Genomic DNA, 16,414 nt, shown 5'->3' on the forward strand with positions numbered 1-16,414 from the left:
CTAGCCTGGAATTTCGCAAAAGCAACACTCTTAAAGATTAGATAGGAACGTGTGTGCAGGAGCCCGGATAGCTCAGTCGGTAGAGCATCAGACTTTTAATCTGAGGGTCCAGGGTTCAAGTCCCTGTTCGGGCGTCACACTTTTTCCAATCTGAACATGGCTATTTGCTTTTGAGTGCAATTAATATTAGTATTCCTTCGAACAAAACAAAGGAGAATAACAAGTATACTATTACTTGGTTTTAATAGAAAGTTTTACAAAGTGCGTCAAGGTTTTAGAACGCAGAACGAATACGTAGAAGGGAAGTAGAGAGCAGTACGTATGCAAGCCATATATGCTAATTTAAATTTTCTAGTAGCCTCGTTACAAACAGTAAAAATCAAAAGTCGAAATTAATGTCAAAAATATATTTTTTAACCCAATATATCCGAAATCTTAGCATGTTAATATATAATCAATTGTTTTAAAGTGTTAATGAAATTTTAACAATTTTTTTTGTACTGTCTTCTACGTATGGTGTTTATTTTACACTTAGACTATATCTCGATTTCTATTTCAAGTGCTCGACAGCGGTGTTTCCCTTATCCGACAGCAATTTTTCTTCTGTGAACGATACAGTATGAAGACACACAAAACAGGAAGTTCGATAGTATATAAAGTTTCAGAGATAATTTGGGAGTTGGGTTCCATGGTGTAATGGTTAGCACTCTGGACTCTGAATCCAGCGATCCGAGTTCAAATCTCGGTGGAACCTTCTTCTTTTCACTGAATATTAATTAGTATGTTCTATTATAAATTATTTTCATATATAAGGTTCTCTTATGATCCGAGAAGATGTGAAAAGAAAAGCAAACTAGGGCGCTATTTTTTGAACTTCGCAGACTAGGTAATTGGAGCTTGTATCACTCAGAGAACACACAGTAAATCATTTAAATATACAACATATCGCGCAAAATTTGAGAGATAAGAATATTATTTGAGGACGTGTTAAATGGAGATCAGTTAAGAAATGAGTACTTCGGCAGTTTCCATTAAGTCTTGGATTGTGGATAGGATGCAGACCTAGGATTTCTCTGGAGTACCAGAGGGAAGACAGTGGTGAGACCCGTAACAGCAGTTCTCATAAAACGAAATATTTTAAAAGGTCTCTTTATGAATTTTTACAGGGTGCGTAGATAACGAGAAAAACTCTGGTCTGGCAGCGGTGGGATTCGAACCCACGCCTCCGAAGAGACTGGAGCCTAAATCCAGCGCCTTAGACCGCTCGGCCACGCTACCTGCGTGAAAAAGCACTTTCTCCACAGTCCTCCTAAGATAGTAGAGGAAAGAGGTAAGATAGGGGAAGGTTGTATTAAGTTGGTCTTCTTTAGAAACCATCGAGACTTAGGATTGTGGACCAACTGACGGCAAAGCAAACAGACAAAATAAAATAGCGACACAGAAATTTACAACGAACGAGTTTATTTGGATGGGTGGGGCAACATTTGGGAGGAAGGTGCACCTGGGCTGGAAACATCTCCCAAGCGGGCAGCCGGAGCTCTGTACTCGCCCTTTCGCTCATATTCGGTTACTCTCTCCCTGTTTCGTATACCCATGAGCGCCCGCACTCCCACCTGGTTCACCTGCCCGCTACCTCTGTGAGGCAGGCCTCTGAAATCCAAACCACGCACTCTTGGCACGCCCGCCCAATTCCCTCACTCCCCTTCCCACTTCTCCACCCCTCTCCCACCCCTTTTTTCCCATGCTAGTACCCGTAAGCCGTCAGATGCCTCCGCCCGCCAGGTGGCTCTGTGGCGCAATGGATAGCGCATTGGACTTCTAGTGACGAGAGAGCGATTCAAAGGTTGTGGGTTCGAATCCCACCAGAGTCGGTTTTATTTAAACTTTGCCCCCCGCCCTTTCCTTTTTATCCGGCTTTTTCTTACAGGCTCCCATTCCTTCTCCCTCTACCCTATCTCTGTGTTTTCCACCAGTTTTCAGTTCCAACCTCAGTCTCCGCTGCTTCTTTACTTACCTGTCTGCCCCGAGGCTTGGGCCATGGAGAGCAGGACTGGGGGGCGGGAGACAGAAGGGGAGGGAAAATGGGCGTGGACGCCGAGATAAAGGCAGGCCCCTGGCTCGGGGACACACCGGGATTTAATAACCACTTTATTCCATGCACTAGGGACTCGAGAAAGGACTGGCGCTAGGCCAGGGGTAGAGAGGGTACAATCCTAGACGCAATGGGGGCAGGGAAAAGGGACAGGAACCAGGGAAATATATATTTATATAGATACTCTAATATAGACCACATCTCACCCGCGCGCTCCGCCCGCGCGCCCCGCCGCCCTCCCCAACACCTCCTCGCCCTGACGCCCGGGTCCCTCTGCTGCCCTCAGGCTGGAGTCTCTACCCTACCCCCAGCCCCCGCCCCCACCCCCCAAAGCTTAGGGCCAAGGTCTCCAGAAAGCGGGCGGTGGGGGCGGCGGGGCCTTGGGAGCCCCGTCTTGTCTGTGAGGCGGCGGTGGCGGCGGCAGCAGTCCGGTGAGGGGCGCCGGCTCGCCGGAATCCCCGACGCGGGGAGAGCAAGGGGACGGGGACCAGGCGCAGCGAGGACTAGGGGTGCCCTGATGCACTGGGGGGCGCTGGTGCAGCGCGGGGCCAGGCGGCGGGGCGGCGGGGTCCAGCGGTGGGCGCGACGCTTGGGGCCTCGGATCTACCGGTTCCGGCCGGGGCGGCTTGGGGCGCAGGTAGCCGTGCAGAGCGGAAAAGAGCTGGGCACGGGCCGCCGGGCTGGCGTCGTGCGCGAAGGCCGCCAGGCGAAGCAGGCACTCGCGAAAGCCGGACAAGTAGCAGCTGGCGAGCGCCTCGGCGTCCTGGGCTGGGGACCGGGGAACCCCTGGAGCCGCGGTGGAGGGTGAGGCCGGCGGGAAGACAGGAGGGCAGGGGCCCAACAGGGGTAAGGGAAGGGGCGGGGCGCGGAGATACCAAGGCCGGACAGGCGCACAGACAGAAGCAGAAAGCCAGATGGACGCAGAGAGGGAGAAAATGAGGGAGACAGAGACAGACACGCGCGGGTGTTATTAACCTCGCCTCGGAGCAGAGCCTGCCGCTCCCCAAGCCCACCGTCCACCGCAGGGTCCACCCCACCTACCCCGGCCCCGGCCTGGGTGAATCCCCCCTCCCTCCCTCAGCTGCCCCACCCCCGCGCTGTACCCGGGGGCTCCACCCGGCTTCGTTCCCTCAAGTAGCCCACGGCGAACTCCAGTATCTCTGCCTTCTCCAACTTCGGGTTCCGGAGGTTCTACAGACAGGAGGGGAGGGCGCAAAGACAGAGAGGGGTGGGTAGAGAGGGGGGAAAGTGGCAGGGGGAAGAAGGGAGGGGGGATGCGGGAGCTGGGGATGCCCCCGGATCACGTTTGCGCTCTGACCACCGAGCGCGCTACCGAATGCGGAGTGGAGACGACCAAGAACGGTCCTCGACCACCCGGACACGAAACTGTCCAATCCGAGGAGATGATGCCAACCCCTCATTGAAATAGCAAACCCCATGAGTGAAATTAACCATACTGCTGGCCGTTCGGGGTTGGGGTGGGGTGGGGAGAGGAGGAAGAATTTAGACTCAAAGGTTGAAACTGACCTACCCGGGAGTGAAATTTACAAAGCCGGGTGTGAAACTTACAGACCCGAAGGGTGGCCACGAAGATCGCGTTCTGAGAGCAAGAGGGGGTCTGGGATGGGATTCCAAGGACGGGACTCAGGTCAGGATGCCTTGGGGCCAGGGTCGCCAATGGAGGATGTGTTCCCACCCAAGTGGGAAGCCCTGGGACTGTAGAATGGAGTGCTTGGGGGTTCCGGGGATGGCAGAAGGACTGACCTGGTCACGGGTTCGTTCCAGGAGCAGCAGCCTCAGCTCTTCCAGGCTGCGGTTGATGCGGTCCCGACGCCGCTTCTCCACAAGCGGTTTCAGCATCTGGGACCAGCAGGAAAGGAAGAGCGGGCCGACCGGACCAAGACTCAGCGCGGCCGCGCGGGCATCAGGATCCCGCCGCTGGGATAGGCCCGCCTCCACCCCTTCCCAGGACCCCTGAGAGCCTAGGGCCGAGCCCATTCGATCCCTCTCCGCTCCCCCTCCCAGTGCCCCTAGGGTCAATTTCTGTAGCTCGCCTCCTCTCTCTCCCGGGTCTTCTGCATTCTCCTCTCTCAGTCTTGTCCTCCCTCCTCCCCACTCTGTGTCTCTCCTTCTCCATCTCTTTTCTCTCTACGTCTCCGTCTCGTGCAGACTCTCTGTCTCAGTGGAGAACTTTGGGGGCCCTCTTTGAGCCCAGACACGTGGGCCGCAAGGTGCCGGACTCAGAGCTGGCGGCCCTGAGTGTAAAAAGGGAGATACCCAGCGCGACCGCGCCTCCTCTTCTCCCTCTAACCCGTCTAAGCTGTCACTGTTCTCAACTGGTTCTAAAATCTTCCACCCGGTCTTGGGCCTCTGGAACCAATGCCCATTGGGCCAGCCCGCGTGGAGCAAATGCATGTCTCCGCTTTTTGTTTCCATCCTCCTCCCTTAGCTCTGCTCTTCCCTTGCTTATTTCACTCAAATTCCAGCCCCCTCCCACGCCCCCCAGGCCGCAAGGTGCCAACTCCCATTACCCAAACCCCAGACCTCTACTTCTGCCGCCCACTCAGGTCCTGCTCTGACCCCGTCCCCTTCTTCATAGTTTGCAACTTCCTCCCCAGCTCCTGGCTCCTTTTGTCCCCCACTCAATTCTCCCCCTTCCAGCCCAGCGTCTCCAGCCTCTTCCCAGGCCCAGGGACCTCTGCTCCCTCTTCTCTCGCCTCTCACCTTGGGGCCGTCCCTATTCTCGGCTCGATCCCGAGTGACCATCGCTCCTCCGGACCCTAGTGTAGACCGAGTTTCTGCTCGGGTTGTGCCTTATATCACTCAGGCTCCTAGGTGTGATGGGGGGACCCGGACCCGCCCCCTTAGGCACCCAGATCCCGCCCGGCGCGGCCCTGGGCACGAGGCATCCGGAAAGGGGAGGAGCGCAAGGAGGAGAAGAAGGAGTGGAACTGGCCTGGGAGTGTGGGAAATGAGGGGTCAGTGTAGCACCAGCTGGTTTAAGGACCATAAGGCTGTATAATGAGGCGGGTCCCAGTTGAAAGGAGGAGGTTATTAGAGGGGGAGAGGGAGTTTGAGGAATCTGGGGACAGAACTCAGGAGTGAAGTTCAGAATTCTCCGCCTCCCAATCGCAACTTTCTTGGGAGGTCACTGTACCCCACTCACCATAAAATAAAAGTTAGCACCCCTTAGCCCCCAGGCTGGAGCTTATACCTCTTCCCCCAAAGTTCACCTCCTACTTGAGATAGAAAGCGACCTGAGTGAGCGAGGTGAAACTGTCTGATTCAACTGAGGCTCTGTCTGGAGGTAGAAGAGAAGCTCTGTTCTATCTAAGGCAGTTACATTCAATTCCTCCAACAAGGAAAGGGACTCGGTCCACACCAGGAGCCGGAGAAGCGTTAGTCACTCGCGCTTGTGATCACTGGGCACTGGTCTAGGCTTGTACCGTCTATACTGAGATTTGCGCTAGAGGCTCAGCTCATCCCTGCAGGATCTAGTGAAAAAACGATGTGTTATCAAGCAGTTATTATAGAATCAGAGTACAGTACGTGCTCAGGAAAAGGATCATCCTGAAGGATGGCTGGACTGGTGGGGGTGGGGGCGGGAGGGAAACCTCAAGGAAGAGGAAGCAAAGCTTTGAAGCACGGGTAGGAGGTGGAGAGATCTTTCACTTACAAGTATTTGAATCAAAACAATAGGAGATTCAGGCTGCCAGGACACCTGACACAAGTGTGCTCGCTTTGCTTGCTCCCAGAGATCCCTCGTAACTGTAGAGGAGCAGGAAGCAGGAAGTTTTCTTAAAGGGACAAAAACGGATAAACACCCACCTCAAACCAAGACCATGACCCTCTGCAGGATGATGCGTGAACACTCGGAGACTTCAGGACAAAATGCCTGAGAAGATAAAATCAGAGATTTAGCAGGTGGTACTGCAAGGGAACCAGGGGCAAGAAGACGTAAAGACAAGATTGCAGAACGAGTCCGACGATAGGTGCGGAGTCGGAGACGGATGGGGTTACTCCTGGCCTACCCAGTGCCCCTCCACACTTTCTCTCCTCTCTCCTCTCTCACTCTCTCTCTCCCCCCTCCCCCGCAACACCCCCCGGCCCCGAAGCCTGCCTTGCCAAGGCCCGAGCCCGAACGGACACAGACCTTCGGATGGGTGCTCCCATTTGGGTTCAGGGCCCTCAGCATATCCCACCTCCCTCTATCTGGGCCAAATGGGAGTGCAAATGTGTGGCCCCAGCAACCCCCACTGCCCCCCTCCCTTGGGAACCTAGGCTCAGGCTGAGTTTTTCTCACCTGCACGCGAGGCTTGGGGGCCCCGGGCTGTTCGCACCCGGGTGTGGGGCCGCCCCTTGCCATATGGGGCGACTTTATGGTCGGATGGCCGGATCCCAGATAGAGGAAGGATGCCTTGGTGCTCCACCCACTTCAGCTACTCGGGGCCACTCCTTCGCCCGGCCTCTTGCCTACAAAGTCGGCTTGACAGTGGGGGCTTGAGCCTCTTACAAGCTCTGGTAGAGTCACCGCGCGCCACTTACCACATGCATTGGTGGTTCAGTGGTAGAATTCTCGCCTGCCACGCGGGAGGCCCGGGTTCGATTCCCGGCCAATGCAACACGCTTCGTTTTTATTCCCCCCAAAAGAGTCTCTTGAGGTATCTGAGCTCTTTAACGTTTCCACGAGGTATTTAACTTTTAACTTTTTTACTCTATCGCAGAGTTGGAGGCTTTGGATCGAGACCTTAAGTCCATACATCCTCCCTAGCCCATCCTCCCAGCCTGGGAGTCCTGCCGCCTTCCCCACCCCGCCCTCTGCTCTCGGCCCCGCACCTCCGCAGGCGTGACCCTGAGAAAGGACGCCGCGCTCGGATTCCTACCCCGGGGGTCCTCTTGGCCCTCTGCGGGGCGGGGCTAGGTCTCCGCCCCAAGTGCTCTGACTCCTTTGCTCTTCTTTCCATTTCTCTGCCTTGCTCTCTGTCTTACCTCTTATTCCCTCTGAAGCGCGCTTTCTTTTCCCAAGTCCAGGGACCTCGGCCTTTTCTGTCTCGCGGTCTTTCTGCGTCTCTGCATTCCTCTTGGTGTCTCTGTGTCTGTATCATTCATGTTCTTTCCAGATCTCTTAGCAACTTCTGCATTGGTCTCTTTGGGTCTTTTGTAGTCTCTGTATCTCTGACTCCAGATCTCTCCGGCCTCTCCGTTTCTCTCTGCGTCTGTGTCTCGGTCTCTGGTTGTCTCTGGGTGTCTACAGGTCTCTAGGATTTCTCTGGGTCTCTGTCGCCTCGCGGCACTTTGCTCTCTCACGTTCCTCCCATCCCCTAGGAAGCTCGCTCACATCTCCAGGTTCCTGTCACCTCCCTGCCCGCCCCTTCACGGCCGCTTTGATCCCGCACGCGTCCGGCCGGCGGGCGGCGGGGCGCACCCACCAGCTGCCGCGGCCACTTGTGAGCGGCGTCGGGGGCATCTGGGCTCCCCCGCTTGCCGCACAGGTTTTCAGCGGTCTTCCACGGGGCGCGTTAGGCCTCCCTCGCCCCGCTCCTTACGGCACTGTCTCTTGCTGCTGTCCGGGCTTCTGCAGGCCCAGGTCTTAGGTTCGCTGCGTCTGGGTCTCGGTCTTGATATCTTGATCTACCTCGGTCACTCTCTAGAAGTCGCCCGGGGTGTGTTTCTGCATCTCTGATTTTTGTCTCCTGTCTCTTTCAGACTGTCTGTTTCACCTGGGCTAGGTCTGGGTCTTTCCTATCTCACGATTGTGTCGATGACTGGGAATGCTGTCTCCTCTAAGCGGGAACAGTTTACCTCCAGAAGGAAAATGTACAGCAATTTGGGCATCTGTATATCTGTGCGCACAGTCGCTGTATTTATCCACTCAGCGGATATTTACAGAGTGCCTCCTGTGTGCTCAGTATGGTTAGGCTTTGAGGGTACATTGGGTTTGGGCGGGAGAGACACAATAACTAAGAAAGCAGAAAATAATATAAGTTCAAACGGTTATAAGACGGGGGGCGAGGTCAGGAACAACCCGGCACCACAACGACTTGAGAGTGAAGTGTTACTTTACTCTGGCCTGTCAGAGACATCCTCTATCAGGAGGTGATATTTCAGCCCAGAGCAGCCAGCCATGAGTTCAAACAAAAAGAACAGCAAGTGCAAAGGCTCTGAGGCAGGAACAGGCTTTGCTGGTGGGAGCTAGAGAAAGAGGGCCAGTGTCCCTTAGACAGAGAATTTGGAGCGCGATAGAGATAAAAATGGAGAGTCAGGTATGGCCCTTCACATCGGGGCTTTGAGGCTCCTGAAGGAGTTTGGATTTTAGTCTAAGTGCAACTGGAAGCCAGTGGAGAGTTTTAATAGGAAAGTTATGTTCACTAACCTATGCTTTAAATTAACACTTTGGCTGCTGTGTGAAGGATGGAAGCAGGAACATCATCTAGCTTGCTGGAGTAGTCATTTAGGCAAGACATGATGGTAGCTTGTACTGAAGTGGAGAGGGAAAGTGAACTAGGTTTTTGGCTTAAGTAACCCAGGAGTCGGTGGTGCCTTTTCTTGAGATGGAAAGGGGGAGGGTACAAAAAGGGTTTGGGGAGAGCAATCAAGCATTATACTTTAGTCAGGTTAGTGGAGATTCCCTTAGACATCTTACCCAGGTAGGCCAGGGTCAGAGCTGGAGGGTAAATATAGGGGAGTCATTGAAAGATAGATGGTGTTTAATGCTATAAGACTAAGGATGGGAGAGAGGATAGAGAGAAAAGAGACTGAGCAAGGAGCCCTAGGGCACCCTAACACAAGGTCAAGTTGAGAAGGAAAAATTGTCAAAGGGATCTAGAGTGATCAGAGAGGTAGCAGAAAAGCCAGGGGAGTGAGGTGTTCTGGAAACCAAGAAAAGAGAGTGTATGAAGAAGGAAAGGGCAGTAAGCTCTAGAGAAATTGCTGGGAGGTCAAGTAAGAAGAGAGAAGCAACTATTCAGTTTAGCATCTTGGAAGTCGCAGATGACCTGGGTTGCGGGGAGTGACTATGTGCAGTCTCACTGAGTGGGTTGAGGTTAAAATAGGATGTGAATGTATGCAGACAGTGGCTTATACACAACTCCATCAAGTTTTGCTATAAATGGTGAGCAGAACAGTGTGGCATGTAGGAGCACAAGAGATGAGGGGTGCTAGAACTGGTTTGATGCTCATGGGAATAACCAAGACCACAAAATCTGGGGGGTTGGGGGAGGGCGGGAATGAAGTGGGAAGACTTCACCTCCACCAGGTAGAGAAATCAATCTCAGCTTGTAGGGAAGGCTCTTCAAGCATAGGGAGATGGGAGAGACAGAGGACGTGGGTCAGTTGGGTTAGAGAAAAGATGAAGCAAATTGTCTAGATTTCTTTCATTTTCTCGAAGAATAAATCAAGCTCATTGCTGGAGAGGAGAGAGCTACAGATTGTATGAGAAAGAAGGTGTGAAATGTTCATTTCTGAGAGTAGAAAAACAAACCTAGGCTAGGAGAATAGGATTTCTAGGCAGGCTGAGAGTCCATTTGAGATGTGGGATAAAACATTTCAAGTTCAGAGGCCAAATCACCATGAAGCTAATGAAGTTCATGCTTCAGGACTCCTCACTTAGGCCCCTGGGAGGGTCCTAGCAACACCTTCACACAGCCATATATGCTTCTGTAAAATTTGCAAATGTAAAATATTTTAACTGTAAATGGTAAAGGCCACTGTCACTTTCCACTTTGCTTTCCCTCTGTCATACCTTCCCCCTGGTGGTGGTGTGGTTGTGACCATTTTGGGAGATCTGGTTATGGAGAAAGTGATTTGGAGAGACATAAAATTTAAAGTTTCATGGGATATGCTGATATAGTTCCCAGTGGTTAAGTTAGCCTAGCTATTTTAGTGTAGGAATGGCTTCCAGGAATACTATCATGTGGTGCCCACTCACCAAGCTTTGTGCAAAGCCAGAGGGCACATGTGATATGAATGTGTCCAGTGGCTCCTGTCACTGTAAGTACATGGATAGTAGAGGAGAAACAAGATTTGAAATATAGAGAGCCAGTGGCTAATTTGTAAAAGATATTATAGAGGTGCACAGGCAGTTAATTAATACAAATGAGTTATTTTTCTGGACTCTGTGGCATTTGTGGCATTTGCCAGTTTTTTCGATTTGTAAGTTGTTGTGATCCCTTGTTTCACTCTAAATATTACTTTCTGTTCCTAATTTTATATTATTTTCTTTAAAAATACTTCCTAAACCTGAGACCAATTGTTAGGCTGGGTGATTTTCTCCAGCCACTGCTTTTGTGCAGATGTGATTGTGAGAACATCCCCCTCCCCCAGCGTTTCTGGGGTATCAGATCGGGTCTCTGTGTGGTTGGCATGCCTCTGTGTCAGTGTGGACCTGTGTGCATGTCTGCGTACATAGTGTGTGTATGAAAGTCTGGGTTTCCAGCCTCTTCCTAGCCATGCTTTCAACACTAGGCTGTGTCTGGGCTCGAGGGACGGGAACTCGGGAACTCGTGTCCCACACGTGCGGAGCCCTTAGGGAGGCAGGGGGCTGGGAAGGAACTGAGACAACACAGCTGGTCCAGTTGTCTGAGCTTCCTCTCCCCTGCTGTGATGTCTCCCCAAGCTTGGGTTCCAAGGCTCAACTCCTCCCTCTTTGTTCTTCAAAGGGAAGGCGGTTTACTGGGACCCCCTGGGTCCTGGGTAGGGGAAGTGCCTGGAGGGTTGGATCCTGGGGGTTTGGGGGTTGGGAAGTAGGAAGACCAGACCCCTGGGCCAAGGGAAGAATCAGGTAAAAGTCCTCTGTATATCCCAAAACAAAACAGACAATATTTCTTGCTCTTATAAATCATACACTTCTTGTGGGAAAAACAGTCAAATGAACATTATACAAAACTTATCATTTGTTAAATGATGATAAATGTTATGGAGAAATGTGAAGCAGGGAAGTGGAAAGTGGGAACTGTAATTTTAGATGGTATGATTAGGGAAGGACTCATTAAGAAGGTGAAATGTAAGAGGTGATGGTGCAAGCTACAGGGAAGCCTGGAGGAAGAACACTCCAGGCAGAGGGACTAACTGGAAGAAAGGCCCTGAGGGGCAGCATGCCTGGCCTGTCTGAGGAAAAGAGCAGCAAGGGCTTGAGTGGGCAGTGCTGGGGTGGAGGTAGCCAGCACAGGAGTTGTAGGTGGTGAGATTGGAGCTTGAAAATGTAGGACCACCTAGTCCACTGCAAGGACTTTGTCAGGATTCACTCATTTTTGAGTGAGATGAGAAGCCATTGGAAGATTTTTTTTTCCCTTTGCTCTTTCATTTTAGTTTTTGGCACTTTTAATTTTTTCACACTTTCAGGGAAGTTACAAGAATAATACAAGGAACTGCATACTTTCCCCCCCAAGTCCATTAATTGTTTACATTTGCCATTTGGGAACATCAGGCCCTTCTGCTCCTAGTTACTCAGTATGTATTTCCTAAGCACAAGGACATTTGTAGCATAATGATACATAATAGTACAATTATTAATATCAGGATATTAAAATTAACATTATACTATTATTTAATCCCTAGTCCATATTCAAATTTCCTCAAATGTTTCAATGATGTCCTTTATAGGTCTTTATTCCCAGTCCAGGATCACATGTTGCATATAACTTTTATGTCTCTTTAGCCTCATTTAATCTGGAAAAATCTTTTTAATTTTTTTTTATTTTTTAGCATTTAAAGAGTATTATTTTAATCAGATGATTTTCTTCAAACAAGGAGAAATTATTTACTTTAGAACAATAGAATATTGATTAGCAAGTGAGTAACTTTGGAACATGCGAAGGTATTCTATAAACTTAGGTCTAAGTGAAATAACAAAACAGGGTGCTTTGATAGCTTGGAAAGGAGTGGGGAAAGGAGTGGGGGTGGGACAAAGACAGTGGCTGTGAAGAATAGAAAAAGATTAGTATTTACTTGGCTCATGTGTGAACTGATTATGCATGCTTTCTAGGATGTCCAAATTCTGGAGATGGGTCCATTATCTCGTGACTTCCCAGCCTTCCATTGTGCTTCATCTCCTATTTAGCCATTTTTCGACTCCACACCCACTTTTGCCCTTATTGAAAATGTTGCTTCTGATTCTTTTTCTTTTTCCATATGGCTTCTACTTAGTTTTCCTAGGTTTTTTCTAGTTGTCTTCCCATTCCACAACCCTGATTCCTACTTCTCAGTGGCTACTTGACAGCTCATAGTTGTTCGTTCTACCATTTACATCTATACTTCATACTTCTGAATAACATACATGTCTACTTGATCTCCTTTCCCCCAGTTCAGACACTTTTACTGGCTTTCTACTCTGTTCCTCCAGACCTCTGTTCACAGGTGTTTTTATTTCTCCTTCATTCTTCCAGTTCTGTAATTGTAATTTTTAAAAATATTTTTATTAAAATATAGCTAATATATAATATTGTATTTGTTTCAGGTGTTCTGTAATTTTTAGTTAAACAAACATTTAGTGTTTTATTATTATGGTAAGGTAAATATTTTTAAATTTGAGTCACCTTTATTGTGCAATTTTATTTTTTTTAGAGTTAATAATTGCTTTATTTTTTTGGTTTAAGTTTTCTATGATGTATTATTAATTCTTTACCCAAACTCAATTTAAACTCTCCAGTGTGAGCAAACAGGTCACGTAATCCATCAATTTCAGCTTTAAAAAAAAATTTTTTTAAAGAGTCTTCCTTCTGGAGCACTCTTACTCCTCCAACCTGGACTGGTTTCGCCATCTTTGCTACACAGCTCCTGGGACTTTATCATCATCTTGAGAATTCCCTTCAGGTCTTTTTTGCGTTGGACCCTGGGTTTCTTGTCATTCATGTCCTCTTGGCTTACTTCCTCTGTTTTGGTGCAGTGCAATCTCTAGTCTGCTTTGAGAAGGAATGGATGGGGTTTTTTGTTTTGTTTTCTTTTTTAACATCGTATGTCTGAAAAATGTCTTTCCTTAATTTAATTGATAGTTTAGTTATTAAATTCTAATCTGGAAGAATCTTTGTTGTTCTTGATCTTCACAGTTTTGAAGAGTTCAGGATCGTTATTTTGTAGAACGTCCTTCAGTTTGGATTGTCAGATGTTTCTCCATGGGTAGAATCAAATTATTCAGGTTATGCATTTTTGTAAGGAATGTCACCACAGAAGTGATGTGTCCTTCTCATTGCATCACATCAGAAGACCCATGTCAATTTTAACCATGTCAAAGTCATGGTTACTGACATGGTTAAAATGGTGTCCACCAGAGTTCTCCACTGTAAAGTTATTATTTCCTCTTAGCAATAATTAATAATTTGTGAGAAGATACTTTGAGATTCTTTACTATCTCATCAAAAATTTACCCATTAGTTTAGTGTCCATTGATGATTTTTAACTGCAATACTCCTATATTTATTAGTTGGCAGTTTACTATAAACAGAGCTTTTGCTTTTCCTCTCATTTATTTATACTGATTTGAACTTTGGATTCTTACTTGATTCAATGAGTTATAATCCACCACGATCATTATTTATTTAATGCTCAAATTGTCCCAGATTTAGCCAATGAGAACCCTTTTGGCCGGCTGCAGCCTCTAGTTACTGTTTCTTTTTGATATATACCCAATATTCTTTGATCACCTCTTTACTTTCTAATGCAACAAAATGTTTCAAGACCATTTTGTAATTCCCCAGCTGTAGCCCTGGAATTAGCCTTATTTCCAAGGAGCCCTGGTTCATTTTAGCAGGAAATGATACTTAGTAACTAAGATCTGGACACTTGGTGTACTTATCATGACTTGTGTATCATACCTAGAAAGTATATGTATGTGTATACGTTGTGTATGTGCATACATTTATTTCTATATCTATACACATTAAAAACCAAGAATTCATATTGATACTCCATTGAAGGAGTAGAGGAATGACATAGTCTGATTTATTTTTAAAAAGGATCACTTTGCCCAGTGTGTTCAGAGTAGACTGTAAGGAAACAAGGAACAAGAGCAGAAGCAAGGAAATAATTTAGGGGCTATTGCAATTATCTGTGTGAAAAATAAGGGTGGCTTGGACCAGGGTGAAATGGTGAAATAGTGACAAGTAGTCAATTTTTTTTTTTTTTTTTTTTACGTATTTTAAATAAGAAATTGCAGACTGGTTCAATGTGTACTGCGTGAGAGACAAATCAAAGATTGTCCTAGGGTTTTTAGGACCAACTGAAAAAATAGAATTTCCATTAACTGAGATAGAAGAATTACAGGTGAAGCAGGTTCTGGGAAGAACCAGGAGTTTGGTATGGACATTTTAAGTTTGTGATTGCCTATTAAATATCCAAGTGGAAATGACATGTAGGCAATAGGATATAAGCATCTATAATTCAGGGAAGAGTTCTGGAGCTGGAGATGAAAATTTGGGATGTATTAATATATTATTCGTTGATATATAAAGCCCTGAGACTAGAAATAACTAAAGGAGTACAGATAGAGAAGAATTTGGAAAATTGAGCCTTGAAAACACTCCCGCAGTGAGATCCAGAAGACGATGAGCCAGCAAAGGAGTCTGTGAATGAACTGCTAATGACATAGAAGTATCAAAAGAGTGCGGTGTCCTAGAAGGCGAGCAAAGTGTTTCTAAGAGGGGAGAGTAAGCAACTGCAGCTAAGTAGTGATCGATGAATTTAGCAATGTCATGGCACCTGATTAGAGAAGGTTCAAAGGAGAATGGGAAGATGGAATTGGAGTTAGTGGGTATAACTTGTTTTGCAGAAGAGGAAAACAGAGAAATGGAATGGTAACTGGAGGGGGGCATGGGGTCAAGATAGCTTTTGTTGTTTTGATTGTTCTAAATTGGAATGCATTTCAGAATGTTTGTTGGCTGGTGGAAATAATCCAGTTAGAGGGGGAAATTTTGATGGTATGGGAACGAGAACAATGTCCTTGAGCCCTCATGGGCTGCCTGAGGGAATGGGAGCTCTAGTAAGTGTAGGCTTTAGGTGGAAGGGTTCATCTACAGTAATGAGGGAAAGGAAGAGTATGTGGACACAGTCAGGTAGGTAGGTAGGTAGGTTGGTAGGTAGGTGTAAGTGTGGATATCAATGGAAAAATCTCTTCAGAATGCCTTATTCTCTGTGAAATGAAGTAAAGCTGATGGAGAACACAGGGATTTGTGGTTTGAGGTAAAGAAGGGAGAAGGAATGAAATAGTATAGAAGAACTGCAGGCCAATGGATTAAGGAAATGTAATATGGTAGTCAAACAGCACTGAGGAATCACCTGAGTGAGGTGAAGTTAAGAATTCAAATTGGCAGTTACAAGCCTTAAGCAAGGGCTCTTTGCTGCATCCACTGCAAGGATGAAGACAATTCTCAGCAATCAGACTGTCGACATTCCAGCAAATGTGGATATCACGTTGAAGGGACACACAGTAATTATGAAGGGCCCCAGGGTACCCTGCAGAGGGACTTCAATCACACCAATGTAGAACTCAGTCTCCTTGGAAAGAAACAGAAGAGGCTCCAGGTTGACAAATGGGGAACTAGAAAGGAACTGGCTACTGTTCTCACTATCTGTAGTCGTGTACAGAACATGATCAAGGGTGTTCCATTGGGGTTCCGTTACAAGATGAGGTCTGTGTATGCTCATTTCTCATTGTTTTTCAGGAGAATGGTTCTCTTTTTGAAATTTGAAATTTCTTGGGTGAAAAATACATCCTCAGGGTTCGGATGAGGTCAGGTATCGCTTGTTCAGTATTTCGAGCCCAAAAAGATGAGTTAATTCTTGAAGGAAACGACATTGAGCTTGTATCAAATTCAGCTGCTTTGATTCTACAAGCCACAACAGTTAAAAACTAGGATATCAGAAAAATTTGGATAGTATTTGTTTCTGGAAAAGGAACAATTCAGCAGGATGATGAATAGGTCTAAGTTGATCAGCTACCGAAACGGCAAGATGTTGCATGATTCCTTAGACTTATTTGTGGTATTTTAAAGATGCACTAAAAATTGTGTGTTGATTTTGTGAGCAGGAAGGCTTCTGCAGGTCACAGCTTTCCGAGGTATAGGTTGAGTTTGAGGCCCGCAAGAGGGCGCTCGCGGAGGGGTGCCATGGCCGACCTGAGTGAGAATCCCAGACTAAATAAGGGATCTTTTCCAAGAGAAGAAAGCAAGAGAAAAACACTATTTCTGATACCTACATTCAAAAGCGCGAACGCTGTGAGCAGGATTCGAACCTGCGCGGGAAGACCCCATTGGATTTCGAGTCCAACGCCTTAACCACTCGGCCATCACAGCCACGTGCAAGTTGGGGCCTGTGCAACTATAGCTGCCTATG

General features: G+C 47.8%; 1 protein-coding gene, 6 non-coding genes and 1 pseudogene across 11 annotated transcripts; 5 read left to right on the forward strand and 3 right to left on the reverse strand.

Moving 5' to 3' along the window:
• Positions 1-61: 61 nt before the first annotated feature.
• On the forward strand, positions 62-134 carry TRNAK-UUU. Its single transcript has one exon. It is a non-coding gene; the product is annotated as a tRNA-Lys (tRNA).
• Positions 135-682: 548 nt separating this feature from the next.
• On the forward strand, positions 683-754 carry TRNAQ-CUG. The gene has a single exon. It is a non-coding gene; the product is annotated as a tRNA-Gln (tRNA).
• Positions 755-1,196: 442 nt separating this feature from the next.
• TRNAL-UAG lies at positions 1,197-1,278 on the reverse strand. Its single transcript has one exon. It is a non-coding gene; the product is annotated as a tRNA-Leu (tRNA).
• Positions 1,279-1,442: 164 nt separating this feature from the next.
• Positions 1,443-7,563, reverse strand: HES7 (hes family bHLH transcription factor 7). Of its 5 annotated transcripts, none has more exons than XM_011358908.2 (6): positions 6,396-6,557; positions 5,921-5,987; positions 4,817-5,586; positions 3,857-3,952; positions 3,196-3,283; positions 1,443-2,878 (listed from the first exon to the last, which is right to left on the reverse strand). In XM_011358908.2, exons 3-6 carry the CDS (start codon positions 4,856-4,858, stop codon positions 2,427-2,429), a joined length of 678 nt encoding a protein of 225 aa, XP_011357210.1. In that variant the 5' UTR covers positions 4,859-5,586; positions 5,921-5,987; positions 6,396-6,557; the 3' UTR covers positions 1,443-2,426. The 5 variants fall into 5 exon arrangements, with proteins under 5 accessions (XP_011357210.1, XP_023385686.1, XP_023385687.1 ...); XM_023529918.1 differs by having other exon boundaries at positions 5,769-5,987; XM_023529917.1 differs by lacking the exons at positions 4,817-5,586; positions 6,396-6,557 and adding an exon at positions 7,082-7,563 and having other exon boundaries at positions 2,136-2,878.
• On the forward strand, positions 1,785-1,871 carry TRNAR-UCU. The gene is given in 2 exon segments: positions 1,785-1,821; positions 1,836-1,871. It is a non-coding gene; the product is annotated as a tRNA-Arg (tRNA).
• On the forward strand, positions 6,643-6,713 carry TRNAG-GCC. The gene has a single exon. It is a non-coding gene; the product is annotated as a tRNA-Gly (tRNA).
• Positions 7,564-15,271: 7,708 nt separating the features above from the next.
• LOC105291242 lies at positions 15,272-16,033 on the forward strand (annotated as a pseudogene).
• A 259-nt stretch (positions 16,034-16,292) lies between these two features.
• TRNAS-CGA lies at positions 16,293-16,374 on the reverse strand. Its single transcript has one exon. It is a non-coding gene; the product is annotated as a tRNA-Ser (tRNA).
• Between the last annotated feature and the right edge of the window lie 40 nt (positions 16,375-16,414).

This window comes from Pteropus vampyrus, unplaced genomic scaffold (genome assembly GCF_000151845.1).
Source record: "Pteropus vampyrus isolate Shadow unplaced genomic scaffold, Pvam_2.0 Scaffold44, whole genome shotgun sequence".
NCBI lineage: Eukaryota > Metazoa > Chordata > Mammalia > Chiroptera > Pteropodidae > Pteropus > Pteropus vampyrus.

Excerpts from the sequence above, each read along its gene's own strand:
- HES7 (XM_023529917.1), bottom strand. The coding sequence starts at position 7,197 with ATGATACAGACACAGAGACACCAAGAGGAATGCAGAGACGCAGAAAGA. Across the intron at positions 3,953-5,920 it reads GGTCATGGTCTTGGTTTGAG|ATGCTGAAACCGCTTGTGGA; the intron begins GTGGGTGTTTAT and ends TGCTGGTCCCAG. Across the intron at positions 2,879-3,195 it reads AAGCCGGGTGGAGCCCCCGG|GGGTTCCCCGGTCCCCAGCC; the intron begins GTACAGCGCGGG and ends CCGCGGCTCCAG.